Source organism: Geotrypetes seraphini, chromosome 2, assembly GCF_902459505.1.
Source record: "Geotrypetes seraphini chromosome 2, aGeoSer1.1, whole genome shotgun sequence".
NCBI classification, from domain to species: domain Eukaryota; kingdom Metazoa; phylum Chordata; class Amphibia; order Gymnophiona; family Dermophiidae; genus Geotrypetes; species Geotrypetes seraphini.
The window spans coordinates 448,869,927-448,892,930 of NC_047085.1; the positions used below are offsets into that span (position 1 = coordinate 448,869,927).

At 46.5% G+C, this 23,004-nt stretch overlaps 2 protein-coding genes across 6 annotated transcripts in view; one reads left to right on the forward strand and one right to left on the reverse strand.

Moving 5' to 3' along the window:
• EPC1 (enhancer of polycomb homolog 1) overlaps positions 1 to 1,470 on the reverse strand; it is a 387,306-nt gene extending 385,836 nt beyond the window's left edge. Inside the window, exon 1 of the mRNA XM_033931500.1 lies at positions 1,165 to 1,470. Coding sequence (XP_033787391.1) covers positions 1,165 to 1,218 — 54 coding nt within the window. The 5' untranslated portion in view covers positions 1,219 to 1,470. The remainder of the gene's footprint in view (positions 1 to 1,164) is intronic.
• The window catches only part of CCDC7 (coiled-coil domain containing 7), a 730,660-nt gene that overhangs the window by 29,902 nt on the left and 677,754 nt on the right, over positions 1 to 23,004 (forward strand). For 3 of the 5 annotated variants that reach the window (XR_004538163.1, XM_033931494.1, XM_033931493.1), the window contains exon 1: positions 1,246 to 1,632. The exons of 1 other annotated variant lie outside the window; for it this stretch is intronic. The gene's annotated coding sequence lies outside the window, so the exon portion shown is untranslated. Of the gene's footprint in view, positions 1 to 1,242; positions 1,633 to 23,004 lie in introns of those variants that run through there. One more of the 5 variants, XM_033931495.1, reaches the window with a different exon arrangement.

Here is a 23,004-nt window from a genome sequence, read left to right on the forward strand (position 1 = left end):
TCTGCCGTCATCTTCTATGTTTCTTCTATTACATGGAGAAATTCTGACAGAACCTCAGGGGTAGTCCAACTTTTCCTCTCTTTCCCATCTACTCTCAATTCTCTCTCCCTCTGGTATGGGTTGGCACGCGAAGAGCGAGAAGACTCCCAGCTGCTGACTTTGGCATCTAAGTGGTCTTTGGAGCTGGGGGATGAACTCAGCCCTGATGTTATGAAAACCTGTTTTTATAATATAGTTAGGGGGACCAGATATGCTCAACTGCAGGAAATACAGTTTAAACTGTTGAATCGCACATATTTCATCAGGCCTCAGGGGGTTAGGGCTGGTCTCTGGGACTCTGATGAATGTGTGAAGTGCAAACATATGAGAGGGTCATTACTCCACATGATCAATGAATACCCTGAACTGAGTGCCTACTGGAATGGGGTTTTGAATTTTCTGACCTGGATACTAGGTGTGTCTGATCACTGGTCTTATTTGATTTTTGTGTTGGCTAATGGTGCGGAGGTGCTGGCTCAGGGGTTGTTGGCTGAGCACTGGCGTTTCCTGTATCTTGCCATTTTAGTGGCCAAACGGGAGGTGAAACGCTTGTGGATGGATGAAGACTCTCCAGAGGTAGTGGTGTGAGAGAGGTCTGTTAAAGTGGCCCATTGGGAGTTGTGCAGTTTGGAAGAGAGTGACCGGGGACCTCAAAGGCTGAACCGGTCACTTTGGGAGTTGGTCATAGCTGAGGTAAATCCTTTGTGAGTACTGTATTTCATAAAGTCTCTAGTCACTGAGGTGGGTGGGGAAAGGGGTTCCGCGTGAGTTTACTGTATGGGGGATGTGTTGTATCATGAAAAATGAGCAGACAGACAGACTTTGTACTGCATTTACCATGGCGGGTGCTTTCTTATAGGCATAGAGATGTTTTGCTTTATGGGGTGCTCCTTGGAAAGGGGGATCCCCCTGAATGTTTGTTTTCTCCCTTTGCAGCTCTGTAGGTGTTTTGTTAGTAAGGTTGGGATGTATATTTTCCTCAAGAGTTGCCTTTGTTGTTTTCTCTGTTGTGTCTGTTTGGTTCAATTTAAAAAAAAACAAAAAACATTTCAAACAAAAAAAAATAATGCATACTAAATTTCATTTCCAAAAGGTTAAGCACATAAAAAGAAATACACTACTTACACAATAGCTATCCTTCAGAGCAAATGGATGTGCCTGAACGTGTTGCTTGGGCATGGATTGGAAGCTAGAGTAGTTGCTGAAAAGCGTTTCTTTAATTCTTTGGGTTAGAATTCACTATCACTTTCCAAGCCAAACACAAAGGCGTTCTCTTCCTACTTGTTTTCCTCCTTACTCCCCAACACCAGCAAGTACGTTTGACTCGGCGTAAAACCGAAGCGCGAGATCCTCAATGGCTCTCTCGCACCACGCACCAGCCAGGTGGCCAGCTTCCGATTCCGCAGGCTTTGTGACGACGCCAGGGCGTTCTTCCAGTTAGAAAACCGCGCGGAGCCTCGCTCGCCTAACACAGAAGTCTCACTCTCAAGTATCTTTTTCGCCACAACCACAAAGACGGCCACCTTAAAGGAAGAAAAAGCACGCGCGAGCGGGGGCCGCGCACTTTCCAGCTTTCCATGAGGCGCCTGAAACGTAGGTGGACTAAAGCGGGGCTTGCGTGTAATCCTAGGAGTCAACTTTGTGGATGTTTGAGCATCGCTAGTACAGAACAAACTCCTTGATTGTGTTCAGGGAGAGGTAATTTGCACTCGGTATAGCACCCCAAGTAATTTTGGAAAAGTTAGCTCCTATGCCTGTAACTTAAAAATACCATAATAAAAGAAAAATAATATTTAATAAAACAGCATGAGATTAAACAAACGCCTTCACCTACCGCTAAAATCTGTAAACATGATCCCTACTTTTTCTGTTGTACTTATATAAAGTACTATGATGTGTATGCTTATCTTGTCATTTGTAGTCCCCCTCGTCCTATTTCGGCACATTTTTTACCTTGCTTTATCTTCCTCTTGGTAGTTTTTTTGATAACCTGGCAAAACTTTGCCGTAAATATATATATTTTCTCTCTCCAAATATGGTTTGTTTAGCGGTTTTTAAGTGGTACTATGGCCAGCCGATTTGCTGTACCTGCACAGGCTTTCCATTCAGATTGCTCTCACCGGCTTTTTTTGTCCACGTTTCTATTGTCCAGTGTGTATTATAATTGGACATCTCAGTATTGGGTTTTATATAATTTCTTGCATTAATTATTCTTATTTTAATTTGTTTAGGACAGTTGTTTTAATTAGGTTCTCTGCGTTGATGTACTTCCACATCTTGGTATGTAAAGCATGGAGGCAATCCTTTTCCTTTCATCTGGTTTTCTTCTTTCTCACTTTATTTAGACCAGTGTTCTTCAACCACTGGTCCGCAGAAATTTCCTGCCGGTCCACAAGGCTGGTATGTGCATCGGGCCCAAGACAGTGTTCCTCAGCCGCCAGTCCGCAGTGCGATCGATGCGGTGTTATGTTTGGGCCGGCTCCCTCTTTCTCAGTACTTCAGTGCACAAAGCTGCGGGCAGCGGCTCCTATGCGCATCCTGCGCCTGAACTGGAAGCTTTCTCTCTGACATTGCAACGTCAGAAAGCACAGTTACTTACCGTAACAGGTGTTATCCAGGGACAGCAGGCATATATTCTCACATGTGGGTGACGTCATCTACAGAGCCCCAGCGCGGACAGCTTTTCAAGCAAACTTGATTGAAGTTTCAAGTTTGCTACACTGCACCACACATGTGCATGCCTTCTTGCCCACTAGAGGGCGCATCCCCACCTCGTGGTCCTCAGTTCCATAACCAGCAAAGAAGCCATCCTCGGGGAGGAGGGCGGGTTGTGAGAATATATGCCTGCTGTCCCTGGATAACACCTGTTACGGTAAGTAACTGTGCTTTATCCCAGGACAAGCAGGCATGATATTCTCACATGTGGGTGACCTCCAAGCTAACCAAAAAAGGGCAGGTGGGAGGATGGCAATTTAGGAAAACAGGTTACGTAACACCGACTGGCCAAACCGGCCGTCGCTTCTGGACAAAGTGTCCAGGCAATAGTGGGAGGTGAACGTATGAACCGAAGACCAAGTGGCAGCTTACATATGTCCTCCACAGGAGTAGACCGGAGGAAAGCAACAGAAGCTGCCATAGCCCGGACCTTATGCCCCGTGACTCGACCATGGAGCGTGAGACCAGCCTGAGCGTAGCAAAAGGAAATACAAGCAGCTAACCAGTTGGACAAGGTGCGCTTGGAAACAGGACGTCCCAAACGATTAGGATCAAAGGACAAAAACAATTGAGGAACCTTCCGATGAGACTTGGTACGTTGGAGATAAAAGGCCAACGCCCTCTTACAGTCAAGCGTGTGAAGCGCCGCCTCACCAGGATGAGAGTGGGGCTTCGGGAAGAACACTGGAAGAACAATGGACTGATTGAGATGGAAATCAGACACAACCTTAGGCAAAAATTTAGGATGGGTGCGAAGAACCACCTTGTCATGATGAAACACAGTAAAAGGTGGATCCGCAACCAAAGCCTGCAGCTCACTAATCCGACGAGCGGATGTGAGCGCAAGCAAAAAGACCACCTTCCAAGTGAGAAACTTAAGGTGAGATTTGTCGATAGGCTCAAAGGGAGGCTTCATGAGTTGAGCTAAGACCACATTAAGATCCCAAACTACAGGAGGAGGTTTCAGAGGAGGGTGAACATTCACGAGACCCCGCATGAAACGAGTCACCAGAGGATGAAGAGAGAGAGACCGACCCTCGAGATGCCGATGGAATGCCACAATGGCACTGAGATGCACCCGAATGGAAGTCGTCTTCAGTCCAGACTTAGACAGATGCAGCAAATATTCCAACACCGAAGACACTGGAACTGAACTCGGGTCCAGATGGTTAGAGGAACACCAGGATGAAAATCTGGTCCACTTCTGGGAATAACAAAGCCTAGTCGAAACTTTGCACGAGGCTTCCAAAATCTCCCTTACCGACTGAGAAACAGGAATCGAAGTCAAGGGGAAAGGAACCAAGCGGTCAGATGCAAAGACTGCAGATTGGGATGTAACAGCGAACCCCGACTCTGAGACAGCAGAGAGGGAAAAACAGGCAGAAGCAGAGGTTCCCTGACACTGAGTTGAAGGAGCAGGGAGAACCAGTGCTGTCTGGGCCAACGAGGCGCAATGAGAATCATAGTGGCTCTGGTCGATTTGAGATGCACCAACGTTCTCAAGATTAGAGGAAAAGGAGGGAACGCTTAAAGGAACCTCCCTCCCCAGTCGAGAAGAAAGGCGCCGGCCTCAAGACGATCCAGGGAGTACATCCGAGAACAATAGAGGGGCAGTTTGCGAGTCTCCGGGGAGGCAAACAGATCCACCTGAGGAGTCCCCCAGCGGTCGAAGACCTCGCGCAGAACCCGGGAGTTCAACGACCACTCGTGCGGTTGGAGAAGACGACTGAGTTTGTCTGCCAGACAGTTCCTCTCTCCCTGAATGTAAACCGCCCGTAGGAAGATGTTCTGGGAGACCGCCCATTCCCAAAGGCGCAGGGCTTCCCGGCACAGGGACCAAGAGCCCGTTCCTCCTTGCTTGTTCACATAATACATTGCCACCTGGTTGTCCGTCTGCACGAGGACTACCTGATCGTGTAACAATTGGCAGAATGCTCGAGCCGCTAGAAAGATGGCCCGAAGCTCCAACACATTGATGTGACAAAGACGGTCCTCCGCCGACCATAGACCCTGAGTCCGCAGGCCGTCGAGATGAGCCCCCCACGCGTACTCTGAGGAGTCCGTGGTCAGGACCTTGCGATGCGGAGGAACGAGAAAGAGCAAACCCCCGGAAAGATTGGAAGAGTTGGTCCACCAACGGAGCGAGCGTCTGAAAGAAGGAGTCACCGTTATCGGACAAGAGACTGGGTCGCGATCCTGACGCCACTGCGAGGCTAAGGTCCACTGAGGAAGCCTCAGATGCAAGCGGGCGAACGAAGTGACGTGGACCGTCGATGCCATGTGTCCCAGAAGAACCATCATGCGCTGAGCTGACACCATGGGCATCAGCGAAACTTGGCGACTCAATCGAAGCAGGGCCTCCAACCGAGGAGGGGGAAGGAACGAACGAAGACGCACCGTGTCCAGCACGGCTCCGATAAACTGGAGGGATTGAGTCGGGGACAATTGAGACTTGGGAAAGTTCACTTCGAACCCCAGACGTTGAAGGAAGATGATAGTCTGTTGGGTCGCTGAGATAACCCCCTCCCTGGTCGACGCCTTGATCAGCCAATCGTCCAGGTAGGGAAAGACCTGTAGCCCCCGAGATCTCAGGGCTGCAGCGACCACCACCATACACTTCGTGAAGACTCGCGGGGACGAAGCCAGTCCGAAGGGGAGGACCCGATATTGAAGGTGCAACTCCCCCACCTGAAACCGTAAGAATTTGCGGAAGGCAGGATGCACCGGAAGATGAGTATACGCTCCCTTCAAATCTAGGGAGCACATCCAATCTCCTTCCTCCAAAAGAGGATACAACACCGGAAGCGACAACATACGGAACTTCTCCCGGACCAGGAACTTGTTGAGCTTCCGGAGGTCCAAAATGGGGCGTAAGTCCCCGGTCTTCTTTGGGACCAGAAAGTAACGGGAGTAAAACCCTCGCCCTCGTTGGTCGGGGGGTACAGGCTCCACCGCACGAAGGCTCAACAAGGCCCTCGCTTCCGCGAGAAGAAGAGGAAGTTGGACCTGACTGAATGGGGAAGCCCCCGGCGGATGTTCCGGCGGCGTGGCTGAGAAATTGAGCGAGTAGCCCTCGGAGATAATCCGAAGCACCCAAGCATCTGATGTGATTCCCGTCCAGGCCGCATAAAAGGCTCGGAGCCGACCCCCGATCGGAAGGGGTTTCGGCGAGAGTGCGGAGGGGGCCCGCCCCCTTCCGCGCATCACATCAAAAAGACGGCGCTGGCTTAGACGCCCCCTGCGCCTGAGGTTTTGGTTGGACACCCCTTCCTTGTTGCGGGGGGCGCCGGGGCGGAGGTCTCGAGAAGGCAGGCGTGGACTTCTGGGGGTATCTCTTCGGGGGAGGTCGGAATGGCTTCTGCGGCGGGGCCCGAGGTTTAGGACGGACCAAGGAGGCAAGGGAGCGCTCCTGTTCCGACAGATGTTTGGTCGGCGCCTCCAGGGACTAATCAAATAACTCAGAGCCAACACAGGGTAGATTGGCCAGACGTTCTTGCAAGTTCGGGTCCATGTCCAGGGTACGTAACCAGGCGAGCCTGCGCATCGCCACCGCAAAGGCGGATACCCTGGAGGCCAGTTCAAATGCGTCGTAGACAGCGTGAAACAAGTACAGACGCAGCTGGGATAAGTTGGACATGAACGTGGCAAAACCCTCCTTGTGGGAATCCGGCATGACTCCTTGATAACGGGGCAAGTCCTTGACCATGCTCCGAAGATAAGAGGAGAATGTAAAGGCATAATTAAGGACCCTGGTAGCCATCAATGAGTTAGAATAGAGGCGACGACCAAACTTGTCCAGGGTCCGCCCCTCCCGTCTGGGCGGGACCGCCGCCGAAACCTTAGCGGGTTGCGACTTTTTCAGCGCCGACTCCACCAGCAACGACTGGTGGGACAGTTGTGCCTTATCGAAGCCTTTCCACGGTATGGTCCGGGACTTGGACTCCATCTTAGAAGGCACCGCTGTGACTGTAAGAGGGGAGTCTAGATTTCTGAGGAAGGTCTGGTGGAGGACCTTATTGAGAGGCAGACGAGGAGTTTCTCTCGGGGGAGTGGGCAGATCTTGTTCCTCCAAAAACTCCTTCGTATACTGAGACCCAGCAAGCAAGTCCAGGTCCAAGGCCCGCGCCATATCCTGGACGAATTTTGAGAAGGACGAGGGCCTAGCCGGCAGGGAAGGAGTACGCGAGGTCCGAGCCGCCAAGAAAGAGGGGGAGGCCTCGCGGGAATACCTAGGCTCCCTACCAGACCCCGATCCCCAGGAGGCCGTGCCGAGGGACCTCGAAGGGGTCGGGGACCGCCTATGCCCCGAGGAGCCCTTGGGGGAAGTCCCCGGGGTATGAGGGACCGAGGTCCTTCCCCTCCGTCTCGGCGAGGATTCTCTCGAACCCCTTCCCCCAGGGGTGCGGAAGAGCCTCGGATTGTCGAGGCGGAGCTCCGAGACACGTAATGTCTCACCCCCGGTCGGCGAGGAGCGACCGCGTCTCCGAGGGGAAGCGCAAGAACGCTTAGGTTTCCTCGGTCGACGCCTCGTTCGAGGCCGTCCCAAGGGCGAGGAGCCCCGGGAGGACCTCGATGAAGAGGACGTGGAAGAGATCCTCCGAACCCGACGCACCTTGTCCCGAGGCCTGACACTCCTCTCAGGCTGGTCAACCGAGGTCGAGGCCGAGTGCAATGTCGGGGTCGAGGACAGCCGACCCCCAGGGTCCAAAGCCGAAGGCACCGAGGCCGCTGACGCCGGGGCAGTCGAGGCCGGGGCAGTCGAGGCCGAAGCCTGCTGCAGGTGCGCGAGGGCCCCGGACAGCTCCGAGGCAATCAGCGCTCGGAGCAAGTCCTGGAAGACCGAAACCCCCATCATGGCAGGCAGGTCCGGGGCCGAGGAGTGCTCCCTGGAGGGCGACCTCGGTCTCGAGTATTCCCTCGGGGCACTGGGCTTTGCAACTCGGGGCGGGGCAGAGGACGACCCACCCGCAGTCGAGGAGCCCGAGGATGGCTTCTTCGCTGACCCTGGAGTCGAGGATGGAAGCGAGGACTTACCCGAAGCAGGCTTGGTCGAGGCAGCAGGCTTGGATGAAGTCGAGGGCTGAGGCGAGATCGGGGGACCGGAGGCCGAGGCCGACGTCGAGGCCTTCCCCGCCGCAGGGTCCGCAGAGAAGAGCTCCGCCATCCGGGCACGACGTCGGCGGAGAGCTCTAGACTGAAAAGTTGAGCACCTGTCCCAGGACTCGGTAGGATGCTCAGGGCCCAAACAGACCAAGCACCACCGGTGAGGATCGGTAATTGAGAGTAACCGATCGCACCGGGTGCACTTTTTAAAGCCCGTCAAGGGACGGGACATGGACACAAAACCCGGCCGGGAACGAACGAGGTCCCGCGGCCGCGGCTACCGGGAGCCCCCGGAGCCGAACCAAAAATGTTTTTTTTGTGTTTTTTTTTGACGGAAACTGAAAGAAAAGAAAGAAAGAAAAGCAATTTAAGCACAGTGACCATGAAATAACACACAGCCGCGGTGTCAGAAGGCTAAATTCGAAGAGCACAATTTCCACAGGGCTTCTGGCTCCGTGGAAAAAACTGAACTGAGGGCCACGAGGTGGGGATGCGCCCTCTAGTGGGCAAGAAGGCATGCACATGCGTGGTGCAGTGTAGCAAACTTGAAACTTCAATCAAGTTTGCTTGAAAAGCTGTCCGCGCTGGGGCTCCGTAGATGACGTCACCCACATGTGAGAATATCATGCCTGCTTGTCCTGGGATAAGGAAGGCTTTCCAATGAGGCACGGGACATGCGAGGAGCCGCTGCCTGCGTCTTTGTGCACAGCGTCAGTGAGGAAGAGGGTGTCGGCCCGAAGATAACACCGGGGCGACATAAAATGGCCAGGCGGGAGCAGGCCAGAAGGTACGGCACAGCATGGAGGGAGACATCCAAGGTGGGGGGAATGATTTTAGTTTTAAATTTAGTGATTGAATTGTGTCAATTTTGAGAATTTACATCTGCTGTCTTTATTTTGCACTGTCCAGAAAAAAAATGCATTTGTTTCTTTTTCTCTGGGATTGTACTGCATGCAGAGTCTTGAATCTTAGGATTTCATTTGTATATACCACGTTTCTCCGAAAATAAGACCTACTCTGAAAATCCTTAATATAAGACCTACCCCTAAAATAAGGCCTAGTCCTAGGATTCACTGGCAGTTTCCCTTCCCTCCCTCCCATCCCTTGTGCAGCAGAACCTTTGAGCGAGCACCGCCCCCCCCTGAGCACCTCCCCCCCCCCCGAGCTCCCGCACCCACCGCAGAGCCGAATCCCCATCCTTCTTTCCCTCCCTCCCATCAGACCATCGCCGCGAGCCTTACTTACCTCCCTAAGCAGCATTGGGCTGGCAGCACGCTAAACAAGCTGCTTCGGCCTTGTCCGCTCGAGAATTCAGTCTGCCGCGTTACTGATGGGAAGGATGGGGATTCGGCTGCTGGTGGGAGGGCGATGCTTGCTCAAGGGTTCTGCTGCAAAAGGGATGGGAGGGAGGGAAGGGAAGCTGGGCAAGGGTCCTGCTGCACAAGGGATGGGAGGGAGGGTAGGATAGAAGCTACACATGTGGGGGAGAGAAAAGAAAGAGGTGCGTGCGCTAAAAATGCTAGCGCACCTTTGTAAAAGGAACCCCAAGTTAATTGATACACAGTGATGATTTAGTATCAAGCGGGTGTGGCGAAGGTACAAAAAATTTTGTTTTTACTGAATTAAGCTTCAGTCTAAATTCAGTCATCCATTGCTCCATCAAATCCCATCTAAATCAAACATTCACACTGGGGGAAAAATAAAAAATATATATGAAATAAATAAACTCCCAAGAATCATCACAATATCTAAGAAATGGTTAAAGTGTAAAGTGCTCACAAAAAATTCATGCTAAAGTTGTGCTCCATTACATCTATTTGAAATTTCATGGTGTCACTTGATTATAGCAAAAGTGCATAAAAATATTTTTTAAAATCATGAAAACATATTGAAAAAGTTGATACTAAAACCCACAAGTTAAAAAGGTTCATAGAAAGTTCATAGGAAGATAAATGTGCAGAACCACAGTTCATGAATCAAATTTGGAGAAATGCATATCCTATAAAAAGTTCATACTCCCTCGTAACAGTTCATAACACCATTTAAACCATGGGAAAATTCATCCAGAACTGTTATTCACCACATCGCACAACTATTCAGCTCTGGGAAACATGCACTAATACTCCAATTCGACCTTAGCTGTGCCTACGACCTGGTGGACCACGACATCCTACTCAGCCGTCTGGACGCCATAGGTATCTCATGTACTCAACTGGTTTAGAGGCTTCCTAAAATAACAATCCTACCAAGTCATCAGCGAGCAAACTTACTCCCAGCCTTGGACTAACCCCTGTGGCGTCCCCCAAGGCTCCTCTCTATCCCCCACCCTATTCAACCTATACATGTCCTCCCTAGGCCAGGAACTATCCAAACTGAACTTCCAATCATACATCTACGCAGATGACATCACAATCATCGTCCCCATCTCTACAATGTCTACCGAAACCAGACACTTCATCTCATCTATCATCAACCAAGTGGAACAATGGTCAACAAACTCCAAACTAAAGCTAAACCCAGAAAAGACCAAGATATTTATGGCCTCCCCAACAAATAAGCCAATCGAATCGGTTATCATCCTAAATGGAAGGATCTTCCCAATTAACCCTACCATCAAAATCTTAGGAGTCACCCTAGATCAACAACTGACACTTGAAGCCCATACCAACATCCTAATTAAAAAATGCTTCCACTTACTATGGAAACTATGCATGCTAAAACCATACTTCGATTTCACATCAGTCTCTGGTCCTAAGCTCATTGGACTACTGTAACATAATCTACCTAGGATCTCACAAAAAAAACCATCAAGAAACGGAGAACATGGTCGTCCGACTAATCTATGGCTTGAAAAAATCCGACCACATCACCCCATACTACAAGAAATTTCACTGGCTACCTATCAAGGCCAGAATAATCTTCAAATTCGGTTGCCTCTGCTTCAAGACTCTTTTCGGCACCGCTCCCACCTACCTTCTGAAACACCTCACCCTACAGAACAAACTCCGCTTCTCTCGCAGAATATTACTGTTCACATTTCCTTCTCCCAAATGATGCAAACTCAAAAGATTCCTCAACCGGACACTCTAAACAGGAATCTGGAACAACACCTTAAGCGATCTATTCCTGAATGCACTAACATGCCATTCATTCAGAAAATCACTAAAAACCCACTTATTCAACAAATTTGTCTGACCCTCAATTCTGCTCAACACCTACCTTGTCTTACTCGTTCCTTCCTCCTACCCTATATCGCCCCATCACTTAACTCTTCTACCCCTTCCCAATTCTAGCTGATGTTACCTCGCTGTCCTTACAACACCTCTTGTTTTACACCATCTTGAACTGAAAAGGTATGAAGGGATATAAATAAAGCTATTATTATTATTATTATCATCATCTAAAAAAGGGGACAAATCCTTCTTCAGGTATATTAGTGACAGAAAAAGGAACACAGGTGGGATAGTACGCCTTAGAAGACCGGACGGAAGTTACGTGGAAGCAGATTCCGATAAAGCCGAACTACTGAATGAATACTTCTGCTCAGTCTTCACCTGTGAGGTACAGGGACTCGGTCCGCAGTTGAAAGCAACACAAAGCACAGAAGACCCGTTTCAGAATTTTGAGTTCACACCAGGTGAAGTTTACAGTGAACTGGCAAGACTCAAGGTGAACAAAGCCATGGGACCAGACAATTTGCACCCAAGAGTGCTCAGAGAATTGAGCGATGTCCTGGCGAAACCGTTGGCTGAGCTATTCAATCTCTCCCTAAGTAAGGGGAAAGTTCCCCTGGACTGGAAATTAGCTAATGTCGTTCCTCTGCATAAAAAGGGTTGCAGGGCAGAGGCTGCGAATTATAGACCGGTGAGTCTCACATCAATAGTGTGCAAATTCATGGAAACACTAATTAAAAGCAAATTGGACACGATCTTGAATGAAGGGAATCTTCGGGATCCCATCACCATGGATTCACCAAGGCGTAGGTCCTGCCAATCCAATCTCATCAGCTTCTTTGACTGGGTAACAAGAAAGTTGGACTTGGGAGAGTCTTTGGGCGTCGTGTACCTGGACTTCAGTAAAGCTTTTGACAGTGTCCCACACCGCAGGCTGCTAAGCAAGATGGAATCGATGGGGTTAGGAGAGACACTAACTGCATGGGTCAATGATTGGCTGACTGGCAGACTTCAGAGGGTGGTGGTTAATGGTACCCTCTCTAAAACATCGGAGGTGACCAGTGGAGTGCCGCAGGGCTCGGTCCTGGGTCCACTCCTTTTCAACATATTCATAGGGGATCTGACTCAAGGGCTTCAAGGTAAAATAACACTATTCGCTGATGACGCCAAACTATGTAATATAGTAAGTGAATGCAGTTTACAGAATTATATGGCGCAGGACCTGCTTACATTGGAAAGTTGGTCCTCAACCTGGCAGCTAGGCTTAAATGCTAAGAAATGTAAGGTCAAGCACCTCGGAAGCGGAAATCCATGCAGGACGTACTTCTTGAACAGAGAAACTTTAACTAGGACTTCAGCAGAACAAGATTTAGGAGTAATCATCAGTGCAGACATGAAAACTGCCAATCAAGTGGAGAAGGCTTCATCTAAGGCAAGGCAGATATTGGGTCGTATCAATAGAAGTTTCAAAAGCCTGAAGTCATAATGCCGTTGTACAGGGCCATGGTGAGACCTCATCTGGAGTACTGTGTGCAATTCTGGAGGCCACATTACAGTAAAGATATGCGCAGAATTGAATCGGTTCAGCGGACGGCCACCAGGATGATCTTGGGGCTCAAGGGTCTCTCGTATGAAGAGAGACTGAACAAATTGCAGCTCTACACTCTCGAGGAACGTAGGGAGAGGGGAGACATGATCGAAACATTTAAGTACCTCACGGGACGTGTCGAAGTGGAAGATGATATTTTCTTTCTCAAGGGACCCTCCGCTCAAACTCAGGGGAGGAAAATTTCATGGCGACACCAGAAAGTATTTCTTCACAGAGAGAGTGGTTGATCATTGGAACAAGCTTCCAGTGCAGGTGATCGAGGCAGATAGCGTGCCAGACTTTAAGAATAAATGGGATACCCATGTGGGATCCCTACGAAGGTCAAGATAAGAAAATTGGGTCATTAAAGCATAGACAGGGGGTGGGTAAGCAGAGTGGGCAGACTTGATGGGCTGTAGCCCTTTTCTGCTGTCATCTTCTATGTTTCTAGCCAGCCAGGGTTATACAATAATATTCACATCTTCTTTAGCTTTAAGAAACTCTTCCAATTTCTTAGGCTAAAAAGACTGATATTGTTTACTGTCAAAAATTATAAACAAACACAAGGAAATCTGAAAACAAAATTAGCACCTAGGGCTATAACCCTGGCTCGAAGAGCTAGAAAAGCCCTTCGTCTCATCTGTGAAATCAGGAAATACCCTAACTTTAGAGCTTAAAACAAAGAATTTAGATGCCTAAAAGAACATAGTAAATGATGGCAGATAAAGACCCGAGTAGTTCATCTAGTCTGCCCATCCATACATGCTCCATAAATTAATTTAGTTTAAATGATCCTTTTTCTTAGATATTTCTGGGCCAGAAAACCAGATCTCTCCCAGTAGTGTACTCAGATTCCATCTACTGGAGTCTCCATCAAAGCTCACTCCAGCCCATTTTAACCATCCCAGCCATCGAAACCTTCCCCAGCCCATGCTCAACTGAATGTCTATATACGGTACACAGGCCGTGCAAGCCTGCCCAGTACTGGCCTTAGTTCTTCAATGTGTACCCATTATTTTCTGATTAGAGATCCTCTGTGTTCATCCCACACATGTTTGATCTCCGTCACCGTTTTCTTCTCCATCACTTCCCTCGGAAGCGCATTACACGCATCAGCCACTCTCTCGGTAAAGAAGAATTTCCTAACATTATTCTTGAATCTACCACACCGCAACCTCAAATTATGTCCTCTGGCTTTACCATTTTCCTTTCTCTGGAATAGATTTTGTTCTACGTTAATACCTTTGAAGTATTTGAACGTCTGAATCATATCTCTCCTGCCCTCCTTTCCTCAAGGGCAGTGGCTCTCAACCCTATCCTAAGGGACCCCCAGCCAGTTGGGTTTTCAGGATATCCCTAATGAATATGCATGAGAGAGATTTTCATATAATGGAGGAAACAGGCATGCAAATGTGTCATGCATATTTATTATCAATACTGCTGCCGGACAAATTCAAATACAAATAAGAACATAAGAACATAAGCAGTGCCTCTGCCGGGTCAGACCACAGATCCATCCTGCCCTGCAGTCCGCTTCCGCGGTGGCCCAAAAACAGGTCAAGACCTGTCTGAATCATCAGAAGGGGCTCCCCTGCCACCTTGGTTTCCCATTTAAGTCCTGCCTTCCTATCGAAGTCCTAGCCCTCCGGTCTTGCACATGCACGACCAGGTTGGTTTATTCATTTCCTGGTTAACTTCCTACACCCGTGTTACATCCCAGCTCCTCCCTCAGTATCCCACGATCCCTCTATCCCTCAGGAATCCATCCAATCCCTGCTTGTATCCCTGTACCGTACTCTGCCTGATCACTTCCTCCGGTAGCGCATTCCAAGTGTCCACGACCCTTTGGGTGAAAAAAAACTTCCTTGCTTTTGTTTTGAACCTGTCTCCCTTCAGTTTCTCAGAATGCCCCCTCGTATTTGCTGTCCCCTTCAGTCTGAAGAATCTGTCCCTATCCACCCTCTCTATGCCCCTCATGATCTTGAAGGTCTCTATCATATCTCCCCTGAGTCTCCTTTTCTCCAGAGAGAAGAGCCCCAGCCTATCCAGCCTCTCGGCGTATGAGCAGTGTTCCAGCCCTTTTACCATTTTCGTTGCTCTCCTTTGTACTCTCTCAAGTACCGCCATGTCCTTCTTGAGGTGCGGCGACCAATACTGAACGCAGTATTCCAGATGTGGACGCACCATCGCTCGATACAATGGCATGATGACTTCCCGTGTTCTGGTTGCTATGCCCTTCTTTATGATGCCCAGCATCCTGTTGGCTTTTTTCGAGGCTGCTGCGCACTGTGCAGATGGCTTCAGTGATGCATCCACCAGCACACCCAAGTCTCTCTCGAGTCTGCTGTCTCCCAACAATACCCCCCCTAATTTGTAGCTGAACAACGGGTTCTTTTTCCCTATATGCATGACCTTGCATTTGTCCACGTTGAAGCGCATTTGCCATTTGTTTGCCCAGTCTTCCAGCTTGTCCAGGTCTTCCCCTATTTTTTGTTTAACCACATAACATAGAAGAAGAAGAAGAGAAGAACTAATACATATATGCACATACTATTAATAATTTATTAAACCTTACTTTTTTCATAAACATTATAAATATATTGAATGTACCACCCTCTGACATATAACAAACACCTATTTCAACAGACAACCCAGGCAAATGCCCTTGTTGCCCCAAAAACATGGATAATCAGTTCTACATTGTCCAGTGTTTTATTTAAAATGTCCTTGCCAAATTGGTGCTACATGGATTAAACTGCTTTCATGATAAGATCTTGTTCTCTCTTGAATAACAACTGACAAAATGTTCAAGCCAGCCCAACACAATCTTGCGTTTCGTCCTCAGGAGCTGAAGCCACTTCAGGTTTTCACTGTATTTTTCTCTCTACAAGATAAACATTATTCCACTATCATGCTGACCTTAACTTATATATCAAATACCATTCTTTTTTTTCAAAATTATATCAGTATAACATATACCTATAATCACATTTGTTAATCATGCAGCAACTGCAGCTTAGGCTCAAAGACCACATCTCCCCTCTGGAAGGAATAAACCGAACTACAAGACCTTACAACCTAACATGCTCTTATGCTGCTTAATCTCTCCTCCCAGTTCCTAGTTAATCCAATCAGTTAACTCACAAGAAGTGCCACTCTACCTCTTTATTCATTCCCATTGATTCTGTAGTTCCCCATTGAAAAATAAACTTCTGTTCTTTCTGTAGTAGAATCTCCGATATATTACCCCTCCTAGGGAGATGTACCTGCAGCAACACTACAAATCGTAAATCCTCTACTCCATGTTGTGCTGCCTGCCAGTGGGGGTCTCCTGTTTTACCAACCTAATATTGCTCAAATGCTGAGCAGTACGGTACTTAATTTGATTTTCTTTTTGTGTGGCCAATATACCACTGCCCACACGGGCATTTAATCCCATAGACTTCTTAAGTCGAGACGTGTTGCAGCCCACATAAGATTTTAACCAAAATTCTCTCCCAGTAGATGAGACAACTACCCGATCAAAAGCCAGCACATAATCACAATAAATACATCCACTGCATTTAAATTGACCAACCCTGGCATCCTTAGCAGTAGCACTGCGTCTATAAGTGGAGAAAGTCTCCGCTAGATTGCGTCCATGAGTGAACGCAAATCGAGGCAGATCACATAAACCCGGATGTAAACAGAGGATATCCCAATTGTGACGGATAACCTTACGAATCAACTGAGCCTGAGGGGAATAAGGTAGTACACATGTTACCCTTTGCTCTCTATTCCGACCAGAGCGCAATAACAGCCATTCTCTCTGGGTATACTTGGCCCGTTTCACAGCTTTGTTAACCACTCTCCGGGGATACCCCCGGTTCAGAAACCTCCCACTCATTTGGCAAAGACATTTTAAATAAAACACTGGACAATGTGGAACTGATTATCCAGGTTTTCGGGGCAACAAGGGCATTTGCCTGGGTTGACTGTTGAAATAGGTGTTTGTTATAAGTCAGAAGGTGGTACATTCAATATATTTATAATATTTATGAAAAAAATAAGGTTGATTAATAAAATATTAATGGTATGTGCATATATGTATTCTCTTCTAAATGTATGTTATGCATATTCATTAGGAATATCTCGAAAACCCAATTTGCTGGACAGGGTTGAGAACCACTGCTCTAGGGTATAAATATTCAGGGCTTCCAGTCTCTCCTCATATATCTTCTGGCACAAACCTCCTACCATTTTCGTCGCCTTCCTCTGGACCGCTTCAAGTCTTTTTATGTCCTTTGCCAGATACGGTCTCTAAAATTGAACACAATATACCAAGTGGGGCCTTACCATCAACCTGTACATTGGCATCAACACCTTCTTTCTTTTACTGGTCACACCTCTCTCTATACAGCCTAGCATCCTCTGGCAACAGCCACCACCTTGTCACACTGTTTCTTCACCTTTAGATCTTCAGACACTATCATGCCAAGGTCCCTCTCACCATCCGTGCATATCAGCCTCTCACCTCCCAGCACAAACAGCTCCTTCCAATTTCTAATCCCCAAATGCATTACTCTGCACTTCTTTGCATTGAATTTTAGTTGCCAGATATTAGACCATTCTTCTAACTTTTGCACATCCTTTTGCATGTTTTCCACTCCCTCCTAGGTCTCTACTCTCTTACAAATCCGCAAAAAGGCAAACTTTTCCCTCTAACTCTTTGGCAATGTCACTCACAAACATATTGAACAAGATTGGCCCCATCACCGATTCCTGAGGGATTCCACTACTCACCTTTCCCTACTCCAAACAAATTCCATTAACCAGCACCCTTTAGCGTCTGTCCATCAAACAGTTTCTAAACCAGTTCACCACTTTGGGTCCTAACTCACCTGTCAAGTTTGTTCAAGAGCCTTCTATGAGGAACCGTGTCAAAGGCGTTGCTGAAATCTAAGTAAATTACGTCTAGCATATGCCCTTGATCCAGTTCTTCTGTCACCCAATCAAAGAATTCAATCAGATTCATCTGGCACAATTTACCTTTTGTAAAACCATGTTGCCTGGATCCTGTAACCCAGAGGGTCTCCAAAGTCCCTCCTTGAGGGCCGAATCCAGTTGGGTTTACAGGATTTCCCCAATGAATATGCATTGAAAGCAGTGCATGCACATAGATCTCATGCATATTCATTGGGTAAATCCTGAAAACCCGACTGGATTCGACCCTCAAGGAGGGACTTTGGAGACCCCTGCTGTAACCCATTTGATTCAAGGAATTTCACTATCCTTTCTTTCAGCAATGCTTCCATTATTTTTCCAATAACCGAAGTGAGGTTTGTAGTTTTCTGCTTCATCTCTGCAATCACTTTTGTGAATAGGTACCACATCCGCTCTTCTCCAATCCTCAGGAACCACTCCTGTCTCTAAAGATTTGTTGAACAAATCTTTAATAGGGGGGCGTGGCTTGCCTGCAGGCAAGAAGGCAGGGTGATTCTGCAGCTCCTCCTTCAATTGCATCATTCTGATAATTTATCAGCATAAAAGTACTTATTTTCACTGTAAAAGTGAATAATTTATTTGCTAACATCACCTACAGCAAATGTGGCAACTGGAAGGCAGACCAGGTTGGAAGCAGCTTTTGTTGCTGGGAGTACAGTGAAAAGGCAAAAGCCAGATCCACCAACTCCATCTAAAGTGCCCCTCCTGAAGGACACTTCAGAGTTTGAACAGCTGATGGAGGAATTAAAATCGATCAGAGGTTTGCTGCAAATTAATACAGTCAAGTTGGATACAGTACAGGAAGAAATACAATCTTTTTCAAAACAGATAAAAGTGTGTGAGCTTAAGACAGACCAGCTGGAACATTGGGTAACTGAAATGGAAGGTCGTTTGAATAAAGTTCAAACGGATTATAAAGGGGTGGCTCATATCACAAGGGAGTTGGAGGAAGCTAATAATAGAAGTATAAGGAGTAATATCAGGATAATTGGGCTCCCTAAAGGGATCAAAGGTACAAATGATATCTCTTGTGGAAGAAATGCTGCCAAAGTTGCTCTCTCTTAACTTACAATTTCCACTTGAAGTAGTGAGAGCACACAGAATTCCATCGAGAGCTTCCAACAGGCATAACGGTCCAAGACCTATAATATGCAAGTTACTTCGTTTTAGACAGGCAGTGGATATTTTATCTAAAGCTAAATAATCTAACTCCTTAAAGTGGCAAGACAGTAAAATTCATATACTACCTGACTTTGCTAAAGCAACTGCAAACCGAAGAAAACAGTTCCTGCTTCTTAGACCACAATTAAGACAGTTGGGAATTTTATATATCACCTGAGCGAGCATCCCGGATGGGAATCACCCCACGTCATAATTGTCTAAAGTGTACTCAAGATTGATCATACAAAATTACTTCCAACTACAACGCTGTAATCGAATCACTTTTATGCCATGCCTCAGAGACCGAGTATACCAGCAAATCCTGCTAGAAACATTTTTCGGTCGGAGTCTCAATCATTGGCAAATAGCATATATTAAACGTACTAAATTGTTTTAATAATTTTTTTAACTTTTTATAAATATTTTAATGAATTATTTAAATATTTGTTAAGATCGGTGTGTCAACACTTTCTGGTATCAAACATCTTAAAATTTTTATAAGATAGTGCAAAAAGGTCAAACAAGCACTTATCTTTGTAAGAAATCGGCACTGTTTCAAACCCAACAGGGCCGCCGTTTCACCTGGTATGGCTTCATCAGGGGAAAACGTAGACAGTGCCTAAAGGACATAATAAATTCTTTTCATTCTGTTTAATTGATGTTTGAAATCACAAGTAAACCTTAAAAAGTTTAATTCAGTGTTTAATAAAGCAAACTTACAGAACAATGGCACACCGATCTTAACAAATATTTAAATAATTCATTAAAATATTTATAAAAAGTTAAAAAAATTATTAAAACAATTTAGTACGTTTAATACATGCCATTTGCCAATGATTGAGACTCCGACCGAAAAATGTTTCTAGCAGGATTTGCTGGTATACTCGGTCTCTGAGGCATGGCATAAAAGTGATTCGATTACAGCGTTGTAGTTGGAAGTAATTTTGTATGATCAATATTGGATATATACTTACCTAGTATTTGATTTTTGGTTCTACTAAAGTGTACTCAAGCACATGCATCATTGGGACACATGCTCTGGACTTGCCCCCATATTCTGCAATTCTGGCATAGACTTAGACAATATACTACATCTATCTGGGGCAGGCGATGGTCTCCTATGCCAAGAGCGCTATTTGGTTATTATAACATAGCAATGCCAAAACCTAAAGGGATGACAGCCTTTGTAACAAGAGTGTTGCTGCTGGGGAAAAAAGCTATATTGACTAACTGGTTGTCCCGGGACCCGCCTTCTTATACTCAATGGAGATCCTTGATGATGACTAAATATTACGCCAGGTGTACACCTGGCAGGGCCTCCGCGTGTGCGGATCGCCGGACTAGATGGACTGAAGGTCTTATATGGAGATGGCGCTTCTTATGTTCTTACACGCCACTTTGGAGAGGAGACAGGTTGGGGATCTGGACCGTGGTCCGAGCAACTGCTCCTGTCAGACTTGGGAACATTTCTGGATGGACCTTACTCCCAATGCTCGTAGATTATTGAATATATGAAGATGATCGCATGCTTCCTGAGATGTTACTGGACTCTATTTACTATATGTGGGGGGGGGGGGAGGGGGTTGGGGGAGACTGGTTTGTGCATATGTGAGAGATTTTGCTGAACACTTCTGTACACTTTTCTTGCACTTTGTTGGAAAATAATAAAAATTATTTAAACTAAGACAGTTGGGAGTTAAATAAGGTCTACTGTACCAACAATCATGAAAATTACTTTCAACAATAAAACTACCCACTATGAGGACCTGGTTAAACTCGAGGAGTTCATCAATCAGAATCTAGATCATATGTCTTAAGGGAGTGTTTAATGGATTGGATTTAATCTACCGACTCTTTATTTATTTTTTTTTAATCATTCAGTTATCTTAAAGAAAGTGGAAAAATATCACAAACAAGAAGAATGAGGTTAATTTTTTATTTAATGTTTTACTAATTTTTGTGAAAAGTGCTGTTGTGGAAGGTACAATGGGGTTTTTAAAAAACCAGTAGAAACGAGTCTATTAAAAGAGGGACGGGACTTCCATTTTTTTCTGCCGTTAAGGATATTGAAAAGACTGTTAATGTGCAGTGGAACTTGGAGCATTTTAATTCTCAGATTAAACTTGTTTTTGCTAATGCAGTTATTGGTGATATGTTCAACCTCTGGCAGGCTGTGAGTATGAAGGTTTAAACAGACATTAAGCTGTGGTCCGCATGAGGGTGAAAACTTTGAATGTGAAGTTTTGTGAAGATCGGAAGAAGTAGATAATATTGTTGTGCAGCAGAGGAACCGAGGGAGTGCAGTACTCCTGAAGTAGCGCCAATGTAGGCGCTGAATTTGAAATGGAAAAGTTGATGAGAGATGGATGCAGAAGTGTCTATTAGGGAAACGTGGTGAGACAATAGGAGTAATTGCGGCGTGTGTGCCAACACCACCATGCTCCGGACAGTCCTGCAGCACACAGGGAAACAGGCCCGTTACTTCCATAAAACAGCTTTGTGCAGTGGATCTGATGGAGCCTTGTTTGTGAACGGAGGTATACCTGAGAATAATCCAAGTAAGCCAGTTGACTTCACAGCAGAAAACTACACGAGAATAGAAGCTATTATAAAAACTACCCAGAGGGACATAAATCAGCTGCTGTGATCCCAATACTAGATTTGGCACAAAGGCAGAATGGATGGCTGCCTATATCTGCTATGAACAAGGTTGCTGAGATTTTACAAGTACCAGCCATGAGAGTATATGAAATAGCAAAATTTTATACAATGTTCAATCGCAAACCAGTAGGAAAATACCACATTCAGATCTGCACTTCGTGAGTCTGATATAGAGAGCTGCATGGGAACGGGGATGACAGGAATCCCTTGGGACCCGCAGGGATCCCGTGGGTTCGCCCTTCGGGTCACGGGGATCCCATGGGGATGCCCCCTCTGGTCGTGGGGATCCCGTGGGGATACCTCTCATGGTCTCGGGGATCCCATGGGGTTGGGAGGCAGCTCGAGCCAAGTGGCTCGTCTTCTTTTCCTGCCCTTCTGCGTCTTCTTTTCCTGCCTTTCTGCTCCCAGCACACCACACATAGCTGACCCGGAAGTCTTCCCCCCGACGTCAGAGCTGACGTTAGAGGCAAGGCTTCGGGTCAGCCACGTGGAGCGAACAGGACCCGCTGCCCTGTGAAGAAGTGCAGCACTCGGGAGAGGTAGAGTCTTGTGGGAGCCTCGGAGGTGGACAGAAAAGGCAGGGCCTGCTGCCCTGCGAAGAAGTGCAGCACTCAGGAAACAGGAGGGGGAGCAGAAAAGGCAAGGACCGCTGCCCTGCGAAGAAGTGCAGCTCAGTTAGTCAGGAGAAGCAGGGCTGTTTTGCGTTGTATATTGAGACCCCATATCGGGTAGGTGATTATTTAGATGCATTTTTGGGGGGCTTTCCTGTAGGCTTTGTCCTTTCAAGTTTATTGTACTTTCTCTGGATTTTTGCTTTTCGGCATTGGAGGCTGGGGGGGGGGGGGGGGGGGGTTAGCTTTCTTTAAATGGCCCGTTCCGTTTCTTATCCCGGATTCGTACAAATCTCCATAGGAGATGGGGTGGTCTCTGCTCCTATTTTTATTTTTAGCCTAGTTGCTCCTATTCTAGCCGTTTTTAAAATGATTTTTAATATTTATTATTACCTTTTTGGTTTTTAGCTTTACAGCTCAATCTAACATTTTTGCAGCGTTTTCTTACAGTTTTGCAATGTCTTCCACAGCTCTCTCTGTAGTGCCCTCCCTAGTCTTTTTTTTTTAAATTATTTATTTATTCAATTTATTTAATACAAACAAGCAATAAACATACTTGTACACAGATTTACAAAAATTATTTAAAGGAAAATCAATAACCCCAAATCCACTTAATACAGTGTTTTGGTTACTCAATTATAATTCAAGTTATTTAGTCTACAACTATTTGAGAGAGACTTGAGAAAAAGTAAAAATAAGAAATAAGACAAATCTTATCCAACTTAGAAAGCGGCACTTTTCTGCGGTGCTACAGCCATTCATGGCAGGTTACTCATTTTCAGCTACTTTAGATTCTATAAATCCTATCAGTTGTTTAGGTTCAAAAAATAAGTAATTCTTATTCTGATGTGAAACAAAACATTTTACAGGAAATTTCAACATAAAATTTGCTCCCAAGGCTAGAACTCTTGGCCGTAATGCCAAGAATTCCTTCCTACACCTCTGAGATCTCAATGACATATCAGGAAAT